General features: G+C 43.9%; 1 protein-coding gene across 4 annotated transcripts in view; it reads left to right on the top strand.

Annotated features, from left to right (window-relative positions):
• The window catches only part of NRK (Nik related kinase), a 720,008-nt gene that overhangs the window by 307,490 nt on the left and 389,013 nt on the right, over positions 1–23,505 (top strand). For all 4 annotated transcript variants that reach the window (XM_069212387.1, XM_069212389.1, XM_069212388.1 and 1 more), the window contains exon 6: positions 4,055–4,145. In XM_069212387.1, the coding sequence (XP_069068488.1) occupies positions 4,055–4,145 (91 nt within the window). The remainder of the gene's footprint in view (positions 1–4,054; positions 4,146–23,505) is intronic.

Raw genomic sequence — 23,505 nt, forward strand, 5'->3', positions numbered from 1 at the left:
TAGGGCCTGATTTAGATCTTGGTGGTTGGGAGTACTCTATCACAAACGTGATGGCTATCCCATCCACGGTATTATGATCTCATTATACCCTATGGAGATCATAATACGATGGACAGGATATCCGTCACATTTGTGTCGCAGTATTCCCTCCACAAAGGTCTTACTAAGGCCCTTACTTAAAATATTATAATTTCTTTTTGTTTTATATTTAGGTTTAGCATATTGAATAAATAATATATTTTGATTAATTTTAGTTAGCATGTGTGCAATTTAATATTGTTGCAAGTAGGCCTTGCTGCCTTACAAAATGTGTGATTTAAATGTTGCTTTGCTACTTATTGTGCCTAATACTTTTTCTGTTTTAGGCTCAGAGTCACTGTGTGCACTTTTAGAAATTGTATTCTTTGTTAACTTACAGTTTGAATGTGGAAATTAGCAGTTAACTAGTTTGGGCAATTTTTTCGCCATCTGCATGAAATGGGAAACTGAGGCAGTAAATACTCCCTTGTGAGATCTCATGGAGTTTGCAATAAGAGAAAAAGTTGCCATTGCATTAACAGTGAGTTGAAGGCTGACACCAAGAACAGACAGGACATTAGTTTTATGATTGGTTCTTACCCTCTGGGAACCTGAAGGATGTATCACTTGAATGGAATTTATGTTTTAACTGTTTGAAGCTTGTTAGTTAGAGATCTTTTGCCTTAGCAGATGGATTTTCTTTTTCCTTCTTTTGAGACCAATATTGCTGCTGTTAGAGTTACTATTGAGCCCAAGCACATTCCTTCTCATTCTAATCGGAATCTTCATTTGGTTCTTCTTTCAATGCTATATTTTCTGCCTCGTGCAGCTTGTGAGCTTTCCCGACCTACCAACAAACTTAGCTCAGTATTAGGGAGTGTCCTTCATGGAAAAAAACTTAGCTTCGGCTTGCATATGTTTCCTTAAATAATGCAATAGTCACATTACTCATTAAATTACTTGAATTATATTCATGTGTGCTGTATTAATGTGAATTTCAGTTTATGTCTGAGTGATCTGATTAGGGATTGTAGCACTACTAATTTTCTAATAAACCTTTATAGTTTACAAACCTATCACTCTCTATGATTACAGTGAGGCAAAATCTGCTTCACTGTCAATGCAATGTTATTGAACTTGTGATATTAGTCTCAGTTCACACAAAAATTAAATCCTAGTAGGCATAGTGAAGTTAGCAAGGTAATGGAAAAACTGGGTAAAAGAAAGCAGGGGCGGTGATGAGATGTAAGTAAAGAAATATGAAGGAATTGATACTGACTTTAGCAATGACTTTTCAAATAATGTATTGGCTTTTCAATCACCCCCATACAGTGTAGTTCCATCAGCTGGAGAAGATCAACCATCCAATGGACTATCGTCACTCACAGATACAAGTATAGTGCGCTTGCTGATCAGAGCCTCCTTGATGGGGGAGTGGCTGAAACTCATCTACCTCCACAATTGACTCCTGATCAACTCCCAAGTCCACAATTAGCGGCTATTCCACTTCCAACTTTCTGGATTATGTTTCCGATTCCTTAACCACCTCCACCAACAATGTCCCAGGATAACATTACTGTTGTTGCAACACCTATAACACCCACAATTAGCAGACTATTGTGTCTGGGATTGATATCTTTTCTGGGATGGGAGCAAGAGTCAGTGACAGCCATCAGAGACTGACACCCCACTAAGAACGCTAGATGTAGTAAGGGGAAAGGTAGAGTTAGAAGAATCTATTAAGGGAACTCATGATTTGGATTCATAGATGGGTACAATGAAAAGGAGCTTTCGTACTTGTGTAAAGAAGCCACTAGGCATGTTTGTTTGACACACGAGGCCCTTGAAGCGATAGTGACACAGTTTGAGATCGATCTTTTTAAAAATACTACCTTCAGAATTTTTTTTAGAATGTTAATGATCGAAGATGCACTCAAGAACATGCAACTAAGGGAACTAATCAGTAACATTGAATTGAGTTGCAGTGCACAGAAGTTGAGAGAGGTGGTGTTGGATTTAGCCCTGTGTGCAGGGTCACCCACAAACCTTTTGTCTTCGTCCCTTCTGTTTTCTGACCCTGTTTGTGTTGACTCTAGGACTCTGTGGACTTTACCACTGCTAACCAGTGTGAAAGTGCTTGTGCTCACTCCTTACAACGTGGTAAAATCCTACACCGAATCTGCAGATTTAATTTACTTAAACGTCCTTAGTACGTTGGTACTATATGTACCCAGGGCCTGTAAATGAAATCTACCAGTGTGCCTGTAGCACCTCCCATTTAAGTAGCCCTTCAAAACATGTCTCAGGCCTGTCATTGCAGCCAGTAGTGCAGTTTTAAACCGTCGATTTCACTGGGCAAAATAAATCTATTTCCAGGCCTAAACTTCCCTTTTCAATATATATTTCACACATGAGGAGGCCCTTAACAGCTCATAGGACAGGGTAACTTGTACCTAAAAGGTTGGACATGTACTTTTAAGTTTTACATGTCCTGGTAGTGAAAAAGTCTCCATTTGTTTTTGACTAGTGTGAGGCCGACCTCTCCCATAGAATAACTTTGGGTTACTTTATTACTTTTAATAAGTGCTAAGTGTTGATTGAGAGCAAGTAGAAATTTCCTGTTTGGACACAAATTATTTGTAATTTAAAATCTTCTACAAAGGTAAAATATGATTTTAGAGTGCAATTTTTTAAATGACACTCTTAGAAAGTTGGCATTTTCCTGACATGCCCCTTTGAGTAGCCACACTCCCTAGTCTAACCAAGTATTATTTAGTCATGTCAGTGACTTCAACAACTCTTTTACTGTTACTATTTGTTATTCAAGAGTTTATACTATTTACTTCGGCATGGTTTCTTGCATCTCTGCATGCCTATTCTGTCCATCAGCTACTTCGCATCTAGTTCTGCCTGTATCCCCTGCACCTCAGCCCCTATCAACAAATAATGCGCAAAAGTAAAGTTGTATGTCCTGAGCACAGAGGGCACAATCACTGACAGTGGCTGCTAACAGTCATTCAGTTCTTGTAGTGTTCCATAGCCTGACAGCAGGAACTACTGCAGGTATCTGCAGGTAATTTGTGAGGATGGGCAAAATTGCTGATCTATGTTCCACTTAGGCCCTCACTACTAGCATTCCGGAACAGGAACTCTAGGGAGGCTGCTGCCGTGGCCAAGTCTTCTCAGGCAGGTTACTGTTCATAGTGAAGACTTTACCTGATGACACCCCAAATTATGGGTGGAGATAACATTATGAATCAGTTTCTCCCATCCTGGTGTCTCCTCCCTTTGTAGAAATCTTATAATGTGAGTTTATTCAAACTATTATATGAGAGTGAGTGACGGCCATAATGGGGGTGTGCAAAGTTGTGATATTTTTTTCTCGCAACCTTCTAAAAATTTATCAAACTTTTTTCCAATTCACAAAGACGAGACACTTTTCCAATGTGTGTGTAAAATGTTGCCTTATTCTACAGTTTATGTTGCAAAAATAAAATGTTAAAGAAAGCAGAAAGGGCAAGGAGATCTCACAATGAAGCATAAACAATATCTCAATGCACAGAAAAACCTATCATAAGTAAGGTGGCAAGTTTCAATTACTTCGTAAATGGCAAAAACTGCGAGTCACAAAAATTTGTAGCCAAAACACATTTGTGCCAACCTTGTGCTATGCATGCATAGCTACATAACAATATTCCTTTCTAAGAATGTTTCCTTGGGACGTTTATCAGCTATCTGGGTTTTATTGTTGCCTTTCATCAGCAAAACAAAATCTGTCCATCCAATATTATGTTTTCTAAGGCCTTTGTACTTTGAAAGATAGTTCCCTGCTCCTGTAAAATGCCATGTTTCTGTCACCCCACTGATGAATGTGACCTTTGTAAGACATGGATTTGTCAATGGAAACTTTAGCCTGTTAGATTTCCTCACACTCAGTTGCAAAAGGACAAGATTTTCATAAGTCGACGAGTTGAACACTGCAGAATTCTTACAACACCGCAATGTGAAAAGGTCACGCTAAATGCTTTTCTTCTAGGGACTGGCACACCTTCATTCACATCACGTTATCCACCGAGACATCAAGGGACAGAACGTTCTACTCACAGAGAATGCCGAAGTCAAACTGGGTGAGTTGTTTCTTATCTCCTGGGGAATCGAAATTGGACATAGCTTGACTTTTGCAACACTGCCTGTCTTAATCTGTTTCTAAAAAGCAAAGATCACAGAAAATGCAGAATTGAGGGTCACTGTTCTCCACACGCGTCTATACTTGCAGTTCTGTGTTCTGTACAGCATACATTTTCCAGAGTGATTAAAAATGCGCCCCTGCACAAAAGAGACTATTCATAAATATTAATGTCAGAGATGAAAAATCATCCAAATTTTGTACCTGTCAGCTTTTTTGACAGTAAAGGTGGTGTCCTCTCTCTATACGTGTTTTTTGCAATTATCTCTTGAATTATAACATTTAGGGTAAATAGCTCTTTTTATGCATTGTAAGGATATTACAGTCAACAAGGTGTTAAGTGATTATTTATCCGAGTATCTTTATAGTATCAATGTTTATCGAACCCCAGGTGACTTACAGTAGCATTCTTATACAATCGTTTTATTCCATGTAATGAGTGTGCCTTGCCCATCTTCCCGCCGTTTAATACATGTAATACACCTTTCGTTTGGTTATTTTTTTATTGGTATCTTAAGATACTGCCTTTACAAAGTCAAAGACAACCTCATAAATAGTATACAAAAGTAATTTGCAGCATATCATCATACAAATAGGTCTAAAATGACCGGCCCCAAACCCATGTATATATGTATACATATAAGTACACTAAGCGTCTCCGTGATGCTCCAAAGTTTTGATTAAATGACTTACTATTCAAATGCAGTGGCGGCCAGTAATTTTAGGAGGGAGGGGGCGGGCAGCACACTCACACTCATTCATTCATACACGCACGCACATCCATTCACAAAACTCATCAACATTCAAACAGACACGCACGCACCAAACATTCATTTAAAAAACACACACACACTCACTTACCTTCAGCCTCGGAGGTCCCAAGAGGGTTGGGAGTGCTGCCTTAAGGTCAGCCAGTGAGGGAAGTCAGCAGTCCCAACTTCGTCACTGAGTGGGATGGGGTCAGTGAGACTGCTGGCCCCACCCAAATCTGTGATGAGGTGTCACTGATTGACACTCGCCTTGGGCGCTTCAGGGCTCAAACCTGAAGTGCCCAGGTCGAAGTCAATGGGTGACACTTCCCCTCATCACCGAGTGGAAGGGCCTTGAGGCACCTTTGCTGAGCTGAGGAGGTCACAGCCATTGGAGCTGTGACCTCTTCAGCCCAGCAAAGTTCAGCTCAGACAGCCAGGAGTCTGTGCAAATCGTGCTCAGCCTGACATGCACTCTTCATGAGGGGCAAAAGGTGGGGGAGTGTAGCCCCTCCTCCCTAAAGGACAGGCTGCGGCTGTTCAAATGAGTGTGGCGTCCTGGGTGTATATTTATGCACCAATTTGAATGACATATAGCTGATTGACTCAAATGCTTTTTCTCCTACAGCTCCTAATCCTGATTTATATATATATATATATATATATATATATATATATATATATATATAGAGAGAGAGAGAGAGAGAGAGAGAGAGAGAGATAGAGAGAGGGATAGAGAGAAAGAGAGAGGTAGATAGATAGATAGATAGATAGATAGATAGATAGATAGATAGATAGATAGATAGATAGATCTGTTGTTCTTTGTTGGTGGGCTGAATTACACTGTCCAGAACTCCACAGGGCCCCAGGAGGCGGTCCTGTAATTACTGACACCTGTTGTGCACCTCGAGCGCTATATAGCGCGTTTACCCATCCCACCTCCTGGGATCAGTTGTGCTTCGTTGGTGGGCTGAAATACAATGTCCAGAACTCCACAGTGCCCCAGGAGGCAGTCCTGTAATGACTGCCACCTGTTGTGCACCTTGAGCACTATATAGCGCGTTCATTCTTCTTGCTGCACTGGATCAGTTGTGCTTCATTAGAGGGCTGAACTACATTGTCCAGAACTCCACAGGTCCCCAGGAAAGACAGGGCTGGCTCTTGGATATTTACTCCAGACTCGTTGCATTCACCACCTGATGCCACTCCATATTTCTTTGTCCTGAAGGGAGTTCCTAAACTAGAATCGATTGACAAGGAGAACTGGACTGAATTAAGGAATACAGTTGTTCATAGGCTGTCAAATTTCAGTCCTAACATCAGTCAATTATACCAAGAAATCATCATGGTCTGAAGAGTGAGCTAGGTTGGGCCCACCCAAAAAGTAGGCCAGGAGGACTGTGTTATTGCTAATTTTCAGCACCTAGAGGTGGTAAGGTTTTGCCTAATTAATCTTCAGGCTAGACAACAGCATCATAACAGCCTGAGGAGATCATTGCTGTTGCTCTGGGTTTCTTCTATAAACCATCAATAATAGCTCCTAGATCCCAGGACCACTTATGCATGTCCCTTCAAGATAATTATAGATGGGGCACACTGGTAACTTAATCAAATTGATTTGTTCCCCTATCAAGTCTTAGCGAACAGGACTGATAGCGGTAGGATAGAGGGGACTAGGAAGAAACTAGAGACATGAGTAATGCAAGTATTGTGAACACGGAACAGCAGCAGAGTATAAATGTAATGCACATAGATAGAATATTAAAAATCAGATCCTGGAATGTTACGGGGATTAGATATAAATTTGATAATAAGGATTAGCAAAAGTATATAAATTCAGTGCAGTTGCTTTGTTTACAGGAAACGTAGTGCCCACAAAAATTTTACATTGATGGTTTTGTTAGAATAATTACGCCCGCAACATGATCATTTCACGGCTGGGCTAAAGGAGGCCTGATGGTTTTTATATTTACTACAACTACAGTGATCTTAAAGAAGGTATATGCTAAGGGCCTCAATCCAGGCAGTCCAACTGCCACATTACAACCCTGGCAGGTAGACCCTCTAGGGGTCGGCCGTCTCCACCAACAACATCGTTCCCGATGGTCTGATGGCGGTCTAAGTCGCACTCTGCCACGGTGGCACAAACTCAGTGCTGCCGTAATGATTACAACCCAGCTTTCCACCAGCCTTTTCATGGTGGTCACCCTGCCATTGGAAGGCTTGCGGAAAGCTAGTACTGTGGGCCACAGGGGCGCCCCTGCATTGCCCATGGGAAGGGCATTCTAGGGGCATCCCTGCCCATCACCATTGGAATATGCACTGTATGCTATGCAAACATGCTGATGCTGTAGTGCTACGGTATTGGCCTCAGAGCCGTGACCAATATCGTAGCATTGTTCCCTCCGGTCAGCCATAATACAATGTTTCTGCCAGTCAACCCAGCAGGAATATTGTAATATGCTCGGGAGAGATGTCACCGGTATGACAGTGGCATCCTCCCTGCAAGTTTGTCGGTCGGCTCGTCCGATCACCAAACTCATAATGAGGCCCTTAGCCCCCCTTCTTTCAATTGGTTTTCTTACAAGCGGACATGAAACAACTTTTTGTATTGATAAATTTCTATAATAACATTTTTAACAATAAAAAAGTCCAAAGTAGTGGAGGAACTTGGCATTGAGCTTGCTAAATTCGTCAACGGATATGAGACTGGTTGTGTGTATATTTGGGTGGGTGATTTTAACACCAGTAAATTCCGATTTTCTGGGTCAGGTGTGTGTGGATATCTTGATCCCTTGGGGAATAATCATACTCACTTCCCACATGATAGTTATTGGAAACTGATAAATTAATTATTATGTAAGTACAATTTAGAGTTGGTGGAACGTGAAGGAGGGGAATAACATACATCATTACCCACCTTCCAAGGGAAGGGGAACCCAATCTGAATCGATAATATGGTAATGTCAACAAACAGTATGAAGTTTTTTAACTCCCTTTCCGCAGAATTTATTGGTTTTAGTGACCATTTGTTCCTTACTTTAACTATGAAAATTAAAACAAGGAGTCGTGAAGTTACACCCCTTGTGTCTAACATTGAAGTTGCAAGGAATAATGGAATTAGTCTCCAATGGATAGGGATAGATGAAGTGTCCTTGTTGGAAAAGGTAGTAAAAGACAATAAGGAAAACCTTTTAGTATGCACTGGTATTGAAGCCCCCTCCCCCCTGATATGATAGTGGTAGCGTTTGGTGAGATTACACTGCCTATAGCAACTAACTTAAAAAAGTGAATAGATGTACTAAGAAGCTGAACACAGGATGGTTTGACCATCAATGCACAAACGCTAACCAAGATCTAAGAAGAGCTCTACAGCTAGTTCCTATGCACAAAGAAGAGGTCAAGCAACTTAGATACATATATAAACAGACGATAGGTCAGAGAAAGAGAGAGTTACAAGAACAGGCTTGGGCCAATCTGGAATGGGCAGTGGGAGATAGAGACTCCATACTGCTCCGGAGGGTAATAAATTCTCCATTCTTGAAAGACATTCTAGAACCAGGGCTGGAGACCTTTGTCGCCCCAATGGATTGGATAACACATTTTGGAAAAATCTTTAATCCTGGAAGAGACCATCCAATCACAATCAAAAGTGACACAATCTCCAGTCATTTTGCCCCCCCCGCAGTCAGTTGGCATTGAGCAGGTTATAGTAGCTATTGAAAAGTCTGCTAGTGGGAAGGCCCCTGCCCTGATGGGGTCCCACTGGATACAGTCAAATCATATATGACATTATGGGTCCCATAACTGACACAGGTCTGTAATGCCACTCCCGAGGTTTTGTACCACCTTCCTGGACAGACAGTATAATTGTCCCAATTTAAAAGAAAACGGCAAAGCAGTGAAACTAAATGCTACCACCCTATATGCCTTCTGGATTCATCAGCTAAGATTATGGGAAGAATTGTACTTGATAGATTAGATAATTAGGCAGCTGATAATCATGTGCTAACAGATTCACCATATGAGGAGCACCATATAGCTTGCAAGCAAAATTTGAAAAGAGAAATAGAAACATAGGCAGAATATAAATTGTAATCAAAGTGATTCTACAGATAAGTAAAAGAGGAATTGATATCCAAACTGCAAAAAGAGAGTGAATTTTATGCATGAGTGGAGTAAAATTTAGGCAGTAAGAAGCCACTGGTCGATCAGAATAAATGACCTGTCTATTTCTTTTGTGATTAGGAATACATTTAGCAAAGCACAGTCTTGGTTCAAAAAACCTCTGGAGCTGCTGTCCATAAAGTTCTCCAGCCTTATTCAACTCTGCGTCTATAGGGACCTTGTTGGGTCTGCTGAACTAAAGTAACTTAAATCCTAGTGTGGGAACTTTGTGCTTCAAAACTCCAAACCATGCCGTCAAGGAAATGCGTCGATTTTCCCCACTCAGTCGAGGAGATGCGTTGAAGTTCCCCATGCAGAGGTGGCAGTGTGTCAGGGCTGAGATGTGATGGAGTTTAAGTGCAGGTGCCGGCCACATCGACATTGAGGCAATGAGCTAATTCCAAATAGCACAGTGGCTGCGATACAGAGTTTGCGACATCGCCGTGGCTGTCATCGAAGGGGGTGCAGAGACCTTCAGCTGATAATAACACCTCAGTGCTGGTTCTGAAAGTGATGCACCGGTTTTCTCCATGCAATGGCAGAAATGCACTGGTTCTCTCCATGCAATAGTGTAAATGCAGTGGTTCTGCAGGAGCAATACCTGTAGATCTACCTCCAATAGTACAGGACTGGGGTGGCACCACATGGCAGGGTAGGCTCACAGCTGGCAGAGTCCAGTTGCAGTCTTGGGTTGTTTAGAAGTCTTTTAAGTCCTTTAGACTTCAGATCATGAGATCAGTCAGCTGGCCCTTGGAGTCACTCTGGGTTCTGGGTTGGAGAATTGCAGATCCAGTCCTTATCACCCAGGCAAGGAGGGCAGCAGGTCAGCACAGCGGGGCATCAGTACTTCCAGAGGCACAGTCCAGCAGAATGGTTGTCCTTTTTGGCAGCACAGCAGTCCTTCTTCCTAGAAGGGTATCCACAGTGCTAGAAGTGTGCTGAAGTGGTAGATTATGAGGTCCTATACCAAGTGGTGCCTTCGAAGTGGGTGAGACTTCAATGAAGTCCTTAAAAAGTGCACAAAGGTCCTCCCCTCCTGACCTGGCTCCAGATTCACTACAGGGGTTATGCAGTCCTTTGTATGGGCACAGGAACCAGCCTATTCAGGTGTAAGTGTGAAGCTGTGGCCAGCTCCCATACTGTCAGGGTGGCCCATCAGGGCCCATCAAGTCACACCTAAGCTCCGCTTGGGCGTTGCAATCTAGAGGGATTACACAAAGCCCGGCTGTCACCCACCCCAGACAAGTGAACAGAGACAGGCTGCAGGCACACAGTGCTGTGAGCAGGAGAATGCTAACTTTCTTAAAGTTGGCATTTTCAAAACTGTAAAAATAAATCTGACTTTACCATTAAAGATGAGTTATCATTACAATTCCATGGGTACTAAACATGACAGATCTACCTCCTTTCAATCAGGGACTACAGCTTATTAAATGTAATAAGGACTCCCCAATGTTATCCTATGAGAGGGGTAGGTCTCACAGTAGTGAAAAAATAATTTGGGAGATTTTCACTACCAGGACATGTAAAACTGAAAGCCACATGTCCTACCTTTTAATTGCATAGCACCCTGGCTGTGGCTACCTATGGCCCGCCTTGTGGTGACGTATATGTAATAAAAGTGGAGTTTAATACTTGGCAAGGGGTCCCAAATGCCAAGTTGACATGGCAGTTTAAATACACATTGGTTCTGCAATGGCAGTCCTGAGGCATGTGTAAAGGGCTACTTAAGTGGGTGGCACAATCAATGCTGCAGGCCCACTAGCAGCAATTTATTCACAGGCCTTGGGCACATGTGGTGCATTTTACTAGGGACTAAATTAAATTAAATGTGTCAATCGTGTCAAATGTATCATATGCCAAACAAACCATGTTTTAGGGAGAGAGCTCAAGCATTTTAGCACTTGTTAGCAGTGGCAAAGTGCACAGAGTCCTAAGGCCAACAAAAATGAATTCAGCAGAATTGGAGACAAGCAGGCAAACTGTTTGGGGCAAGACCACCCTAGGGCTTCCAGGTCTAACAATCAGTATTTAACACACGTCAACTTGCATGTTTTATCATTCTTCTGGATCATTTCCCTGATTAAATTTGACAAGTTAAACCCAAATTTACTATGAGAAAGTTGTGAAAGTGTGATAATTATTATTTAAATCGTAATTCTGATCCATGTGCAAACAGCAATGTGGATCAGAATTTAACCATGAACTTATAATCGCGGCCCCTGTTTCTCCCTCCATCCCTCAACTTTGAAAGAAATCACTTTTTTTTTTTTGCAATGGCCAGCACAGCTTTGACATTTTAAGAAGTGCTGATGCTTTTTATGGGCGAGCCTGAGTTTGAAAGGAAATGAAAGCAGGACATTCAGCACTGTCTTATTGTGCTCATAAAAGTAAAAGCTTTGCAAAGGTTTGCAAGTGCACATAGACAGGGTTTTGGCTGCCCCAATTATTCTTAGAGACTGGAGCACAGCAATGTCACAAGTCCTGTTGTCCTATATTACGGGCACTTAGATGTGCCAATTTTATTACAGGCAAGTTCTGCTGTCAGAATAAAATAAACATAATACAACTAGATCCTTCCTCATATTATGTAGTGCTGTCTGAAACATTAGCTATTTTAGAAAAATTAGATTTCAAAAACGTTTTTGTTCACACACTGACACCACTTATTTCATTTTATGATGTTTAGCAGAAAACATAATTAATAGATATGCCACAAAATGCCTTTTTCTGCAGCATAACTGAATTGATGGGCTCTGGACAGTGCTTAATTTAAGCCGGTGGTTGCAGGTGAGGCCCACGAGCACTCTGTTTTTGGGAGCCTGTACTTATTTTATATCATCAGACTTTGACCCAGAACAAGAGAGAGAATGGCTACAAACGGGGAAAAAGAGGAGGAGTTAAGAAAAGGTAAAATAGTGACAAGGGGAGAAAGCAGGGGAAGCAGGGGTGAAAAAGACCTGGCACTAGTGAGATATAGACACAGGGAGAGTATGTTGGTGGAATAAAGAGGCATGAGGTGAAATCAAGATTATACAGCCAATGAGTTCCAGGAAGAACCTCAAACCTAGGCTGAAAGCAGTCTATCAATATGGTATTTGTAAAGCGCGGCTTGTCACCTGTGCAGTTATTCAGGCTTTACGAGTGGGTCTTCACTCGAAGAACCAGATCTTGAGCCCTTTCCTGAATTGGGTCAGCATAGGGGAGGCCTGGAAAGGGGAGAGGGAGGGCATTCCAGTGAGGTGGGAGAAGGAGCACCCTCTGGCACAGCAGAGGCAAGTGCAAGGGGTCTGTGCAAGGGCCAGATGTGCAGAGCGGAGGCTCCTGTGGGGATGTTGGTTCAGGTAGGCAGGCCCCTAGTCACGGAGGGCTCTGTAGGCGTGGGTGAGGAGTTTGAAGTGCCAGTGGAGGTCTTTCAGGTGCTGGGAGATGTGGGCTCTCTTGGCCAGGTCGAGAGTCTATCTGGCAGCCATGTTCTGTATTGATTGGAGCCTTTGCATGAGTATGGTGTTGGTACCTAGATAGAGTGCATTGCTGTAGTCAAGACGGCTAGTGATAAGGGCATGAGTGACTGTCTTTCTTGTGTCGATGGGGAGCCACTTGAAAATTTTCCAGAGTATGTGAAGTGTGTGGAAGTACGCTGAGGCGATGGAGTTGACCTGACGTCTCATGGAGAGCGCGCTGTCTAGGATGATGCCAAGGTTGTGGGTGTGGCCTTTTGACGTGGGAGTGGGGTCAAGCTCCAATGGTCACCAGGAGTTATCCAAGGGGGCAGTGTTTTTTCCAAAGGTGAGAACGGCTGTCTTGTCTGTGTTCAGCTTTAAGCAGTTGTCCTTCATCCACGCTGCAACGTTCTCCATGCAGTTGTGGAAATTTGTCTTGGTAGCTGTGGAATCAGCAGAGAGTGATAGGACGAGCTGAGTGTCGTCGGCATAGGAGATTATATTTATGTCATGTGATCTAACTATGTCTGCGAGTGGAGTCATATAGATGTTGAAGAGTGTGGAGCTGAGGGACGAGCCCTGGCAAACACCACAGATGTCATGCTTGGCTTGCGATGTGAAGGGAGGGTGGCAGACTTTCTGGGTGCACCATTGAGGAAAGATGCACTCCATCTGAGCAGGTCATTGGTGAGTCCCGTTCGATGCAGGCAGTGGATGAATGTGTGGTGGGAAACCGTGTTGAAGGTGGCGGATAGGTTGAGCAGGATGAGGGTGGCAGATTCTCCCTTCTCTAGTATGGCTCAGATGTCATCTGAGGCAGCGATCGGGGCTGTCTTGTGCTGTGGGTGCTTCTGAAACCTGCTTGGGTTGAGTCTAGAAGGTTGTTTTTCTCCAGGCATTTGGTGAGTTGGTGGTTGATGGCCTTTTCCAGGACTTCGTGAGTGACGAGGAGCAACAAGATCGGTAGGTAGTGAGAGAGCGTAGCTTATATAATCTATATTAACATGCAATGTTTATGAATTAATGTGTGATAATGCTGTATAGCAACAGATGTAGTGAATTTCGTTTAAACGTGCACTTGAAATGTGACCACGGGGAGTGGCCGCCAATGTATACGTGGACTAATAATGATGACTAAAGTGTTTATAAAATGTTATACTGAATAAGTTTTATACTAATTATTAATGATTGCGTTATTGAATTTGTGCTGAAATCCTTGTAGGCCTTAAGTTGGCATGAGCCGAAGCTTAGCTATTTAGCTCTCATATTAAATGTATTTTTCCTATCTTGAAGTGTGCTGACTCGCAAAAGGACATGACCTCTTGTTTTCCTTCAAACTAGAAGCTAAATGTAACCATACTAGATCCTTTCCCATGAATTCCACATTGCTTGTAGAAATTATTAAGACACAATGCAACAGTGTAGATTAATGTAATGTACAAGGTCATTCAAACCGGTGAAGACAATGGAGCTACTGACCAAAGATGTGCAAAGAATTACAGAAAGATGAAATCATACCGGACGTGCTATCTCTGAAGACATCGAACATAAGGACCAATGAGAGACTTGTAAAATAATATGGGGTGAAAGATTAATGACATAATCTGTTTTCTAATAGGTTAAAGATAGTGGGGTATAACAAAGGTCCAATAGAATTTTAGGGGAATGTACAACGAAAAAGGGATAAAAACCCATGACACAGGGAGCCATTGAGAGTTAGGTAGGGAATGCTATTGATTTTATCCAGAAACTTTGTCACTCTGTTTGGTGACTTATCGGTTCGCTTAGAACCATCCTCGTCCTTAGATTGTCCATTTTACACTTTACTTCCTTATGAGGGAAGTGCCCCTTTTGCCCCAGAGCTGAGTTCTGACTGATGGCGATTTGACAGATGTCCTGAAGACGAAGACTGAACCTGTGCGCTGACCTAAACCTTGGAGGGTAATTATGACAATGCATTTGTGATTTGTCTGTTTGCTTTTCCTCTCTAGGTACCAACTGCTTACTTTTGACAGAGACCATAGTTAGATGTTTTCCAAATTGGTGTTCTAAATTGTTTTGCATGAAGCCCAACATGCCAATGCTAATTAGCGGTTAGGACAGGTGTTCACTGAACTGACGCAAATAGACAAACGACCGAATCTATGCTTTGTTGAACTGACGCACTATTGACACTCTGATAAATTGATCTATGTTCACGCCGTATTATGTTCTGATGTTTGTGATTCTCGCCTTAATGAAATCTTACCAAAGTTGCCATATCGTGACTATGCTCTTATGTTTCTTGGTTTTGAGATTAGCGCATCTGCTTTTAGAATTGTAACCAATAGGGAATAAAACTCATAAAATTCTACTAAACTGGTGTGGCTATTCATGACTGCAAGGTCATGGTAGTGTCTTGAATTGATTAATGACTTTGACTAAAGTGAAATGTATTGTTGTGATAAGTATTGATGACATTATTAACGTATTGATTGACATATGGATTAGCTATCTCGTCCTAAGGTGTCTCTCAACTTGGTCAAAAGATTCATTGGCCTAAAACGAGTCCTGATGTGTAATAAATTATCATAAAGGGACGTGTTACCAGTTCTGGTAGCAGAGCGACGGTTTGGCCCTTTGGGGCCCTAGGACGGAGAATTATTGTTTACATTATTTTTCTGTGATAATGAAAATTGGAGGTATGATGTGTTTCTAAATTCACCATGACTTTCCTGGGATCTCAGAGCCTGCCTAAGTGAGTTGGGGATGTTCTCGGTGTTTAGCATATGTGGTGTAGGATTTGCGCTTGCTCAGCTTATGCATTTTGCAGGTGATTTGTGAGGTTTGTGTGTATTTAGGCCAGGTAATGTTGTTTTAGTAGGAGTGGGCGTAGTACGCAGTATTGGAGTAGGGAAGTCGGCGTACTTCATATGAGTGTGGCGCTTTGTGCTCAAAATTATCCACATGGTTGGTTGTTAATGTACGGACCCGTCGTGGTCTAAGACTCCGAAGTATATTGACAAGTGTAGGAGACACATGGGTTTATGTTGTAATTTGTGCGGTTTAGTTCTGAAGCGAATGTGTTACCCTTCCTGTAGTAAACCGGCAAATTTGAGTTGTTGTTGTTAAAGGTGCTTGCAGTAATTTTGCATTAGCTTGGTGTGAACCTAGTGAGGGGCGGACGAGCCGCAAGACTTTGTCAGCTGCAGTGTGTGAGTGTGACGTCAGTGGTGCCGTGCTGAGATAGGTCAGTTGCCGAGAGGGGTCGCGCACGGATTGGCTCCCGTCCGTGAGAGGCAATAGGTTGAAAAAGGTGGGTGAAGAGTGTCCTGGGAATTAAAGTCACTTTCTGATTAAATACAACAAAAGGAAAAAAAAACGCTAAGATGAATTTTATCAAAGCTTTTAAGAGCGCTCTGAAAAGAGACGCATACATTATGGCGAGTGAAGGGGAGCCTACACCGCCTGAGGGTACTCCAGCTTATATAGTCATGGAGGAAAAGGTGTCGCGTCTTGCTTATGGATGAAACAGTGGCGCAAATTGACAGAGAAGGAGGGATGTTTGGCGTTTCCGGAACACAGAACATTCAATACGAGAATTCTAGAGAATTTGAGGTGGATGTTAAGTGTACAAAAGCCACCTACGAGGCCAGCTCAATACGAGGCTTTAGCAGTTTGTGATTTAATGGCTATTAAACAGAGACAACAGAAATTCGAAAGGAGAATAAGAAGGGCAGAAAAGACTTTAGCTGAGGCTAGGTGGGACAATGAGAGCAAAATTTGGAGACAAGGAATAGTTGACGGACTCAAATTGTTTCCAGCAATAGCATAGGGAGACAGACAAAGACTCTAGTAAACCTAAAGAGACTAAGAGATCCTGGATAGAAGAAGATGATTCAGACGATGAAGAATTCCTAAATCAGATGTTACATGATCGCCCGCCACCTTATGCGGTAAGCGACAATGTCCCAAGCACTTGTGCGGGTCCTGGGAACCAGACACAGGAGAAGGGAGTCACTGATACAGTGCAGACTAGTGATACGGTTTTGACACAGAATGGTGTCAGTGTACCTTCTGCACCAGACATGCAGATACAGTTACAACCTCCACCGCAGATACAGAGAATCTATCCAGACGTCCCAGTACTAGAGACTACTACAAATGTTATAGTGTCGCCAGACCCGATATATACAAAGTCGAGGTTAGTACAGCTTGAGCCAACTCCACAATTGCTGCCCCAGCCGCAGCAACAACTGATACCAGGGTATAATCCAGCAGCAGGCCCTCCATTAGTACCTGCCCCAGCTTCAGAGAACCAAACTTTTGGAGTTGGTGCTCCACGGAGTTTGGGACCAGGTCAGACACCTGCTGCCATATCGTTACCAATTACTGTCGGTCCACCGGTGCCATTGTATGCACAAGGTAAGCCTGGTGTGTGTGATCAGGGGGTAATGATCCAAGATGCAATAAGAGGAGGATCCATAGGAACTCCCCAGATAATGGCCCCGGGAGAGCAATTAGTTGAAAGACCGAGGTTGAAGCCCCGTTGGAGGCAATGAGACAGGCAGGGCTAGGTGTGCTAACCCCACAGACAATAAGTACAAATGCTTCACAGTCACCAATGATGCATGCAGGGAATATCTCACTGCAAGGTTTTACGGTACAACAGTTAAATGAGTGGTTAGAGAAAACCTATGCTTCACAAAAGACTGCAGTAACTGCAGAGAAGCCAGAAAGGTCAGAAAAAGATGAGTACCTGAACTTTGTGAGACTGGAGGCTGCTGAATTAGTGGAGGGAACAATGTGGGGAAAACAGATTAGAGTCATACACAGAAGCAGAATTGAGGTATCTGTGCCCTAAAATCACTAAAGAAGTAGGTAACGTACATCAGAGATTGGCGAACCTGGCAGACAAATACAATATCGATATTAAGAATACAAAACATTTGAAAAGAAGCTACAGATTAGACTTTGACTCAAAGGACTTCGAGCACATGAGGTCTGCCGGAATGAAAGCGCATCTAAAGGAAATACTGCAAAGTGCTCAGATCTGGGGAGCTTTAGAAAAGTGGGAAGGCAGATGGGCAAAGAAAAGAGATAAGGAGAAAAGTGACAGTCCGGGATCAAGTCAAGCTAAAGCTTCACCAGATATGGGATCAGTAAAGATGCTACCGATGAGAGAAACAGCTGGTGGGGTTCTGATCCATGTACCGTGGACTAGGGGAGACATTCTGTCATTCACAAATGATTATCCCAGGTTGAGGGAGAAGCCGATAGAGTGGTATCAGCAAACAGATAGGTTTGTGAAGCTTGCAAAGTGTCTCTGGGAAGACTTAAATACCTTGTTTGAGATCATTGTTCCGCCTGACATATGGCTTGAGTGCAAGAGAGGTGTGGACTAGCCGACACAGGAGCCGGCAAGGGATAAGGCGACCGGAGCACCCTCTGAGGAGGTGATGAAGTACAATCATAAAGTGATTGAGTTTTTGAAACAGAAAGTGTCGCCAAAAGTGACTGATTGGCAGAAAATCGACCGGACCTCACAGGAGGTTAAAGAATCGATCCATGCTCAATATGAGAGGTTGTTGAAAGCGTTCAAACATTACAGTGGTACTAAGACTATTGAGTCGAAAGACATGAACCATCTCGTGTTCAGATTTGTTGAAGGGCTGAGGCCAGAGGTTAGCCAGATGATTAAGAATCATTTAATTTGTTGGCAAGCGAAGCCGATTGATGAGGTGTTGCAGTATGCGAAATACTGTAGTGATGAGATTGAGCTGAAGGAGAGAAAACTGAAGGAGAAAGTGATGGTGATGCAGATAAGGGCAGCACAGGCAGGTATGCAGGGAAATGGAATCCAGCAGATGATACAGCAGCAACCGCAAGGGAATGGTGTGTTTCAGGCGCAACCGAGAGGCAGTGAATCGCGGTCCAGACTTAAACACTGTTGTAGTTCAAAATGACGTACAAGGGATGAAAAAGATGTCACCATGTCACACGGGCGGGGGCGCGGGGCATTGGAAGCGGGAATGTCCGAATGCGGTGCAGGATGGTGTCGTTCAACAAAGCACAAATGTCGGTACATTACAAAATATGAGAGGTCTAAAAATGAGAAGTCAAAATCAGAACTTCCAAAATAACATGGTTCAGATGCAGGGGCTACAGCCCATGCAGCAACTGCAAATACCGCGTGTTCAACCAGCACAAATGCAGCAAGTACAACAGCAGGTTCCCATGGTACCTAGACAGCAAATGCAATTACCATTAGCTCCAATGGGACAGCAACAGGTGATGCTTCCTCAGCAGGTCACAGCTCAAGTAGTGAGCCAAAATAATACAGTACAGCAATTCCCATTGCGTGGTGAAGATGGAATAAATGATGAATGGTCGGATGACAGTTCAGACAGTGAGGAGTGCAGGCTTGCAGCGTCCCTAGAAGTAGATCAGAGGGGACCCTATGTAGAGGGAAAGGTAATGGGTCACAAGGTTTCCTTCTTGGTTGACACCGGAGCTACACGCTCTACAGTCAGAAGTGCAGAGGTTCCGAAATTGCCACTTTCAGGGCGTACCATAAGAGTGGTAGGAGTAGCAAACCAGTATTTGACAAATCCAATCACAGATCCGGTGCAAGTTGAGATTGGCAACTTTCAGGGACTGCATAAGTTTGTAGTCTGCGATTCAAGTCCTGTGTCCCTACTGGGAAGAGACTTATAATGCAAGACAAAATGTTCAATTACCTGTTCCAACGATGGAATTGAGGTGCAGACAAACAGTGATGATGAAGGGGAGGACGGTCAGTTTTCAGAATTAGAGACAGAAACCGCAAATGAAGATTTCACTTTGATAACCTTATTCCTGATGCTTACAGTGACTGACTTACCAGCTGAGTTACAGGGAACAGTGACCGAGAAAGTGTGGGACTTGACAGGAAAAGAAGTGGGGCTGATAAAAGGAGTGGAACCAGTTAAAGTACAAGTGAAACCAAATGCAGTGTTTCCCCAGGGCCCGCAGTACCAGATGGCACAAGATGTCCTTATCCAGGTGTCGCAGATAATTGCAGATTTTGTAAAGCAAGGAGTTCTGAAAGAGGTATTGAGCAGCCCATGTAATTCACCAATAATGGGTCTGAAAAAGCCTTGTGGGAAGGTTTGAATTGTGCAGGACTTGAGGAAAATAAACAAGATTGTGGTAAAATGTTGCCCCATTGTGCTTAACCCAGCAGTGATTATGTTTCAGGTTCCGTGTGATGCAGAATGGTTCACCGTTGTGGACTTGTCACAAGCTTCCTTTTCGGTGCCTCTTCATGAGGACAGCCAGTTTTTATTCAATTTCAAATTCCTGGACAAGGTGTACAGTTGGTGCAGAATTCCTCAAGGGTTTTCTGAGTCACCGTCCATCTTCAATCAGATATTTAAGAAGGATTTGGAGTCACTAGAACTGCCTTTCAGTTCGACTCTGGTGCCATACATTGATGACTTGCTAATGGCGTCCAGGACAAAAGATGACTGCAGGTATGACACAATTGCCTTACTGAATCATTTGGGAAAGAACGGACATAAAGGGGGTGATTCTGACCCCGGCGGTCAAGGACCGCCGGGGCCGGGGTCGGCGGGAGCACCGCCAACAGGCTGGCGGTGCTCCGCAGGGCATTCTGACCGCGGCGGCATGGCCGCGGTCAGAACAGGAAAACCGGCGGTGTCCCGCCGGTTTTCCGCTGCCCTGCTGAATCCTCCATGGCGGCGCAGCTTGCTGCGCCACCATGGGGATTCCGACCCCCTCACCGCCATCCTGTTCCTGGCGGTTTCGACCGCCAGGAATAGGATGGCGGTGAGGGGTGTCGTGGGGCCTCTGGGGGCCCCTGCAGTGCCCATGCCAATGGCCAATGGCATGGGCACTGCAGGGGCCCCCGTAAGAGGGCCCCACTTTGAATTTCAGTGTCTGCTTAGCAGACACTGAAATTCGCGACGGGTGCTACTGCACCCGTCGCACCCTTCCCACTCCGCCGGCTCCATTCGGAGCCGGCTTCCTCGTGGGAAGGGGTTTCCCGCTGGGCTGGCGGGCGGCCTTCTGGCGGTCGCCCGCCAGCCCAGCGGGAAACACAGAATAACCGCAGCGGTCTTCTGACCGCATAGCGGTATTCTGTTGGGGGAACTTTGGCGGCAATGACCCCCAAAGTGTCCCCAAAGAAGTTGCAGTACTGTCAAAAAGAGGTGAAGTACTTAGGACACTTGATTGAGAGAGGGTCCAGGAGAATATCAAAGGAAAGGGTGACAGCTATTTTGCAGATGAACCCCCGACAACAAAGAGAGGTGTCAGGATGTTTTTGGGAATGGTGGGCTATTGTCGCCAGTGGATACCCAACTTTTCAATTATCTCTAAACCATTGATAAAGCTGACAGGCAAAGAAACAAAGGATGACCCGTATACTATAACTCTGTCCAAAGAAGAGCGTGAGTCATTCATGGAATTGAGGGAGTGCATGTGCAGTGCACCAGCTTTGGGTATGCCTGATTACACTAAGCCTTTTCTACTGTTTTGTCATGACCGTGATGCTTGTTCTTTGTCTGTTTTGACACAGGTCCATGGAGGTGCAAACCGTCCTGTAGCGTATTTTTCAGCTACCTTGGACCCAGTCGCAGCAGCCTTACCGGGTTGTTTGTGCGCAGTTGCAGCAGTTGGTCAAAGCCTCACGCAGTGTGAAGGCATAGTGATGGGACATCCCTTAACAGTAATTGTTCCACATTCAGTTGAAATTTTGTTGACTCAAACTAAAACCCTGCACATGACAAATGCCCGACTTACCGATATGAGACAATTATTCTGGGGTCACCAAATGTCTCCTTGAAGCGATGTACTGTATTGAACCCGGCAACTCTACTTCCTGTTGAAAGTACTGAGATTAATAATGAAGAGGAAGTGGAGCATGATTGTCTTGAGGTAACAGAACTATGTACCAAGCCCCGACCTGACATTCAAGATACACAGTTAAAAGAAAATGACTGCATTATGTTTGGTGATGGATCCTGTTTGAGAGACTCAGTCGGAATACTGAGAGCCGGTTATGCTGTATGTACAATAGCTGGTATTATTGAAGCTTCCTGGCTAGAGAGAGTGTATTCCGCACAAGTGGCAGAGTTAATTGCCATTACTAAGGCATGCCACGCAGCTGAAAATCTGAAAGTCACTATCTATACTGACAGCAGATACGGATTTGGAATTGTACATGATTTTGGCCAATTATGGTCATAGAGAGGCTTCATGACCTCTTCTGGTTCTCCAGTGAAAAATGGAGAACACATTAAGGACTTGTTGCATGCGATTCAGTTACCTCTTGAAATTGCCGTGGTGAAATGCAATGCTCATGTTAAATCACAAGACTTTGTGTCAATGGGAAACGGCTATGCAGATCAAGTCGCAAGGTTTGGTGCATTGAACTGTATATCGTTCAAGGATCAGTGGGAATTGTTACCGCAAACTGAAAATGAAACATGCTTGAACTTTGCATTAAGGGTGGTTGATACATTAGATGAGTTAAAATCACTACAGGGTTGTGCTAGCAGAGAGGAGAAACGCTCCTGGCAGAGAATGCAATGTGTACAGAGAGCTGACGACTTATGGGTCTCAGAGGAGGGGAAGCTGGTTTTGCCAAACAGTCTCTTGTCACAATTTGCAAGGCTTTATCATGAACAGGCACATCTTGGGAGAGATGCAATGATCAGGTCATTCAAAATTGACTGGTTTAACCCAAAATTCAGACAAGCTGCAGAGGTTACCTGTCACAGGTGCATCATCTGTCAACAGATGAATGCCGGAAAAGGGACTTTGGTAACTTTGAGCCACATAGGGAGAGCTGGCGGTCCATTTAGCAAAATGCAAATGGATTTTATTGAGATGCCTGTTTGTGGAGGATTAAGGTACGTGTTGGTGATTGTGTGTGTTTTCAGCCATTGGATTGAAACCTACCCTACACGTAGAAAAGACAGTCCCACAGTTGCAAAGCTGTTGCTTAGAGAATTAATACCCAGGTTCGGTTTTCCGGTCTCTTTAGAATCAGATAGGGGCAGACACTTCGACAATGAGGTGATTAAGCTCTTGTGTGCTGCATTAGACATTGAACAGAAGCTGCATTGTAGTTACCGCCCTGAAGTAAAAGGACTAGTAGAACAAATGAATGGTACCTTGAAGTCGAGAATGGCAAAAATGTGCACAGCTACCAATACGAAATGGCCAGATGCATTACCGTTAGTGCTGATGTCAATGAGAAACACCCCTGATAAGAAGACAGGACTATCTCCTCACAAGATATTGATGGGCAGAGCAATGAGGCTACCCGCAGTACCTGCAAATGCTCTTGTGAATATCACGGATGATATGGTGTTGGACTACTGCAAAGGTTTGGCTGATGTGGTTCGCTCTTTTTCCCACCAGGTGGAAGCCAACACATTGCCACCGATCAGTGATCCAGGTCACGCCCTGCAGACCGGTGACTGGGTGGTTGTCAAGAAGCACGTGAGAAAGTGGTGTTTGGAGCCGCGCTGGAAGGGGCCATACCAAGTAATACTGACAACAACCACTGCTGTGAAATGTGCAGGCGTTCCAAACTGGATACATGGCCAGTCACACAAAGAAGGTAACATGTCCAACTGATGAGGAACTTGAAGTTTCCGACTCAGCAATTCCAGAGAAGGAAGTTTCAGGGCCAGAAAACAGCCAAGGGGGAACTGAGACTGCAGGAGAGCCCACTGAGAACAGCCTAGTCCCTCAAACAGTAAACGAGTCAGAGAGAGGTGACAGTGAGCCTATCTCAATAGAGGAAGCAGGAGAACTAAATCAAGGAGAGGTTCTCCCAGAAGTAGACGGGTACGGGTTAGAGCTTGAACCTGTTACAGACCCAGAAGAAGAAGAAGGGGAAATAGTAGAGAGAGGTCAAAGCACACCGGCATGCCCTGAGCCAGTTGCA

Source organism: Pleurodeles waltl, chromosome 2_1 (genome assembly GCF_031143425.1).
Source record: "Pleurodeles waltl isolate 20211129_DDA chromosome 2_1, aPleWal1.hap1.20221129, whole genome shotgun sequence".
NCBI classification, from domain to species: domain Eukaryota; kingdom Metazoa; phylum Chordata; class Amphibia; order Caudata; family Salamandridae; genus Pleurodeles; species Pleurodeles waltl.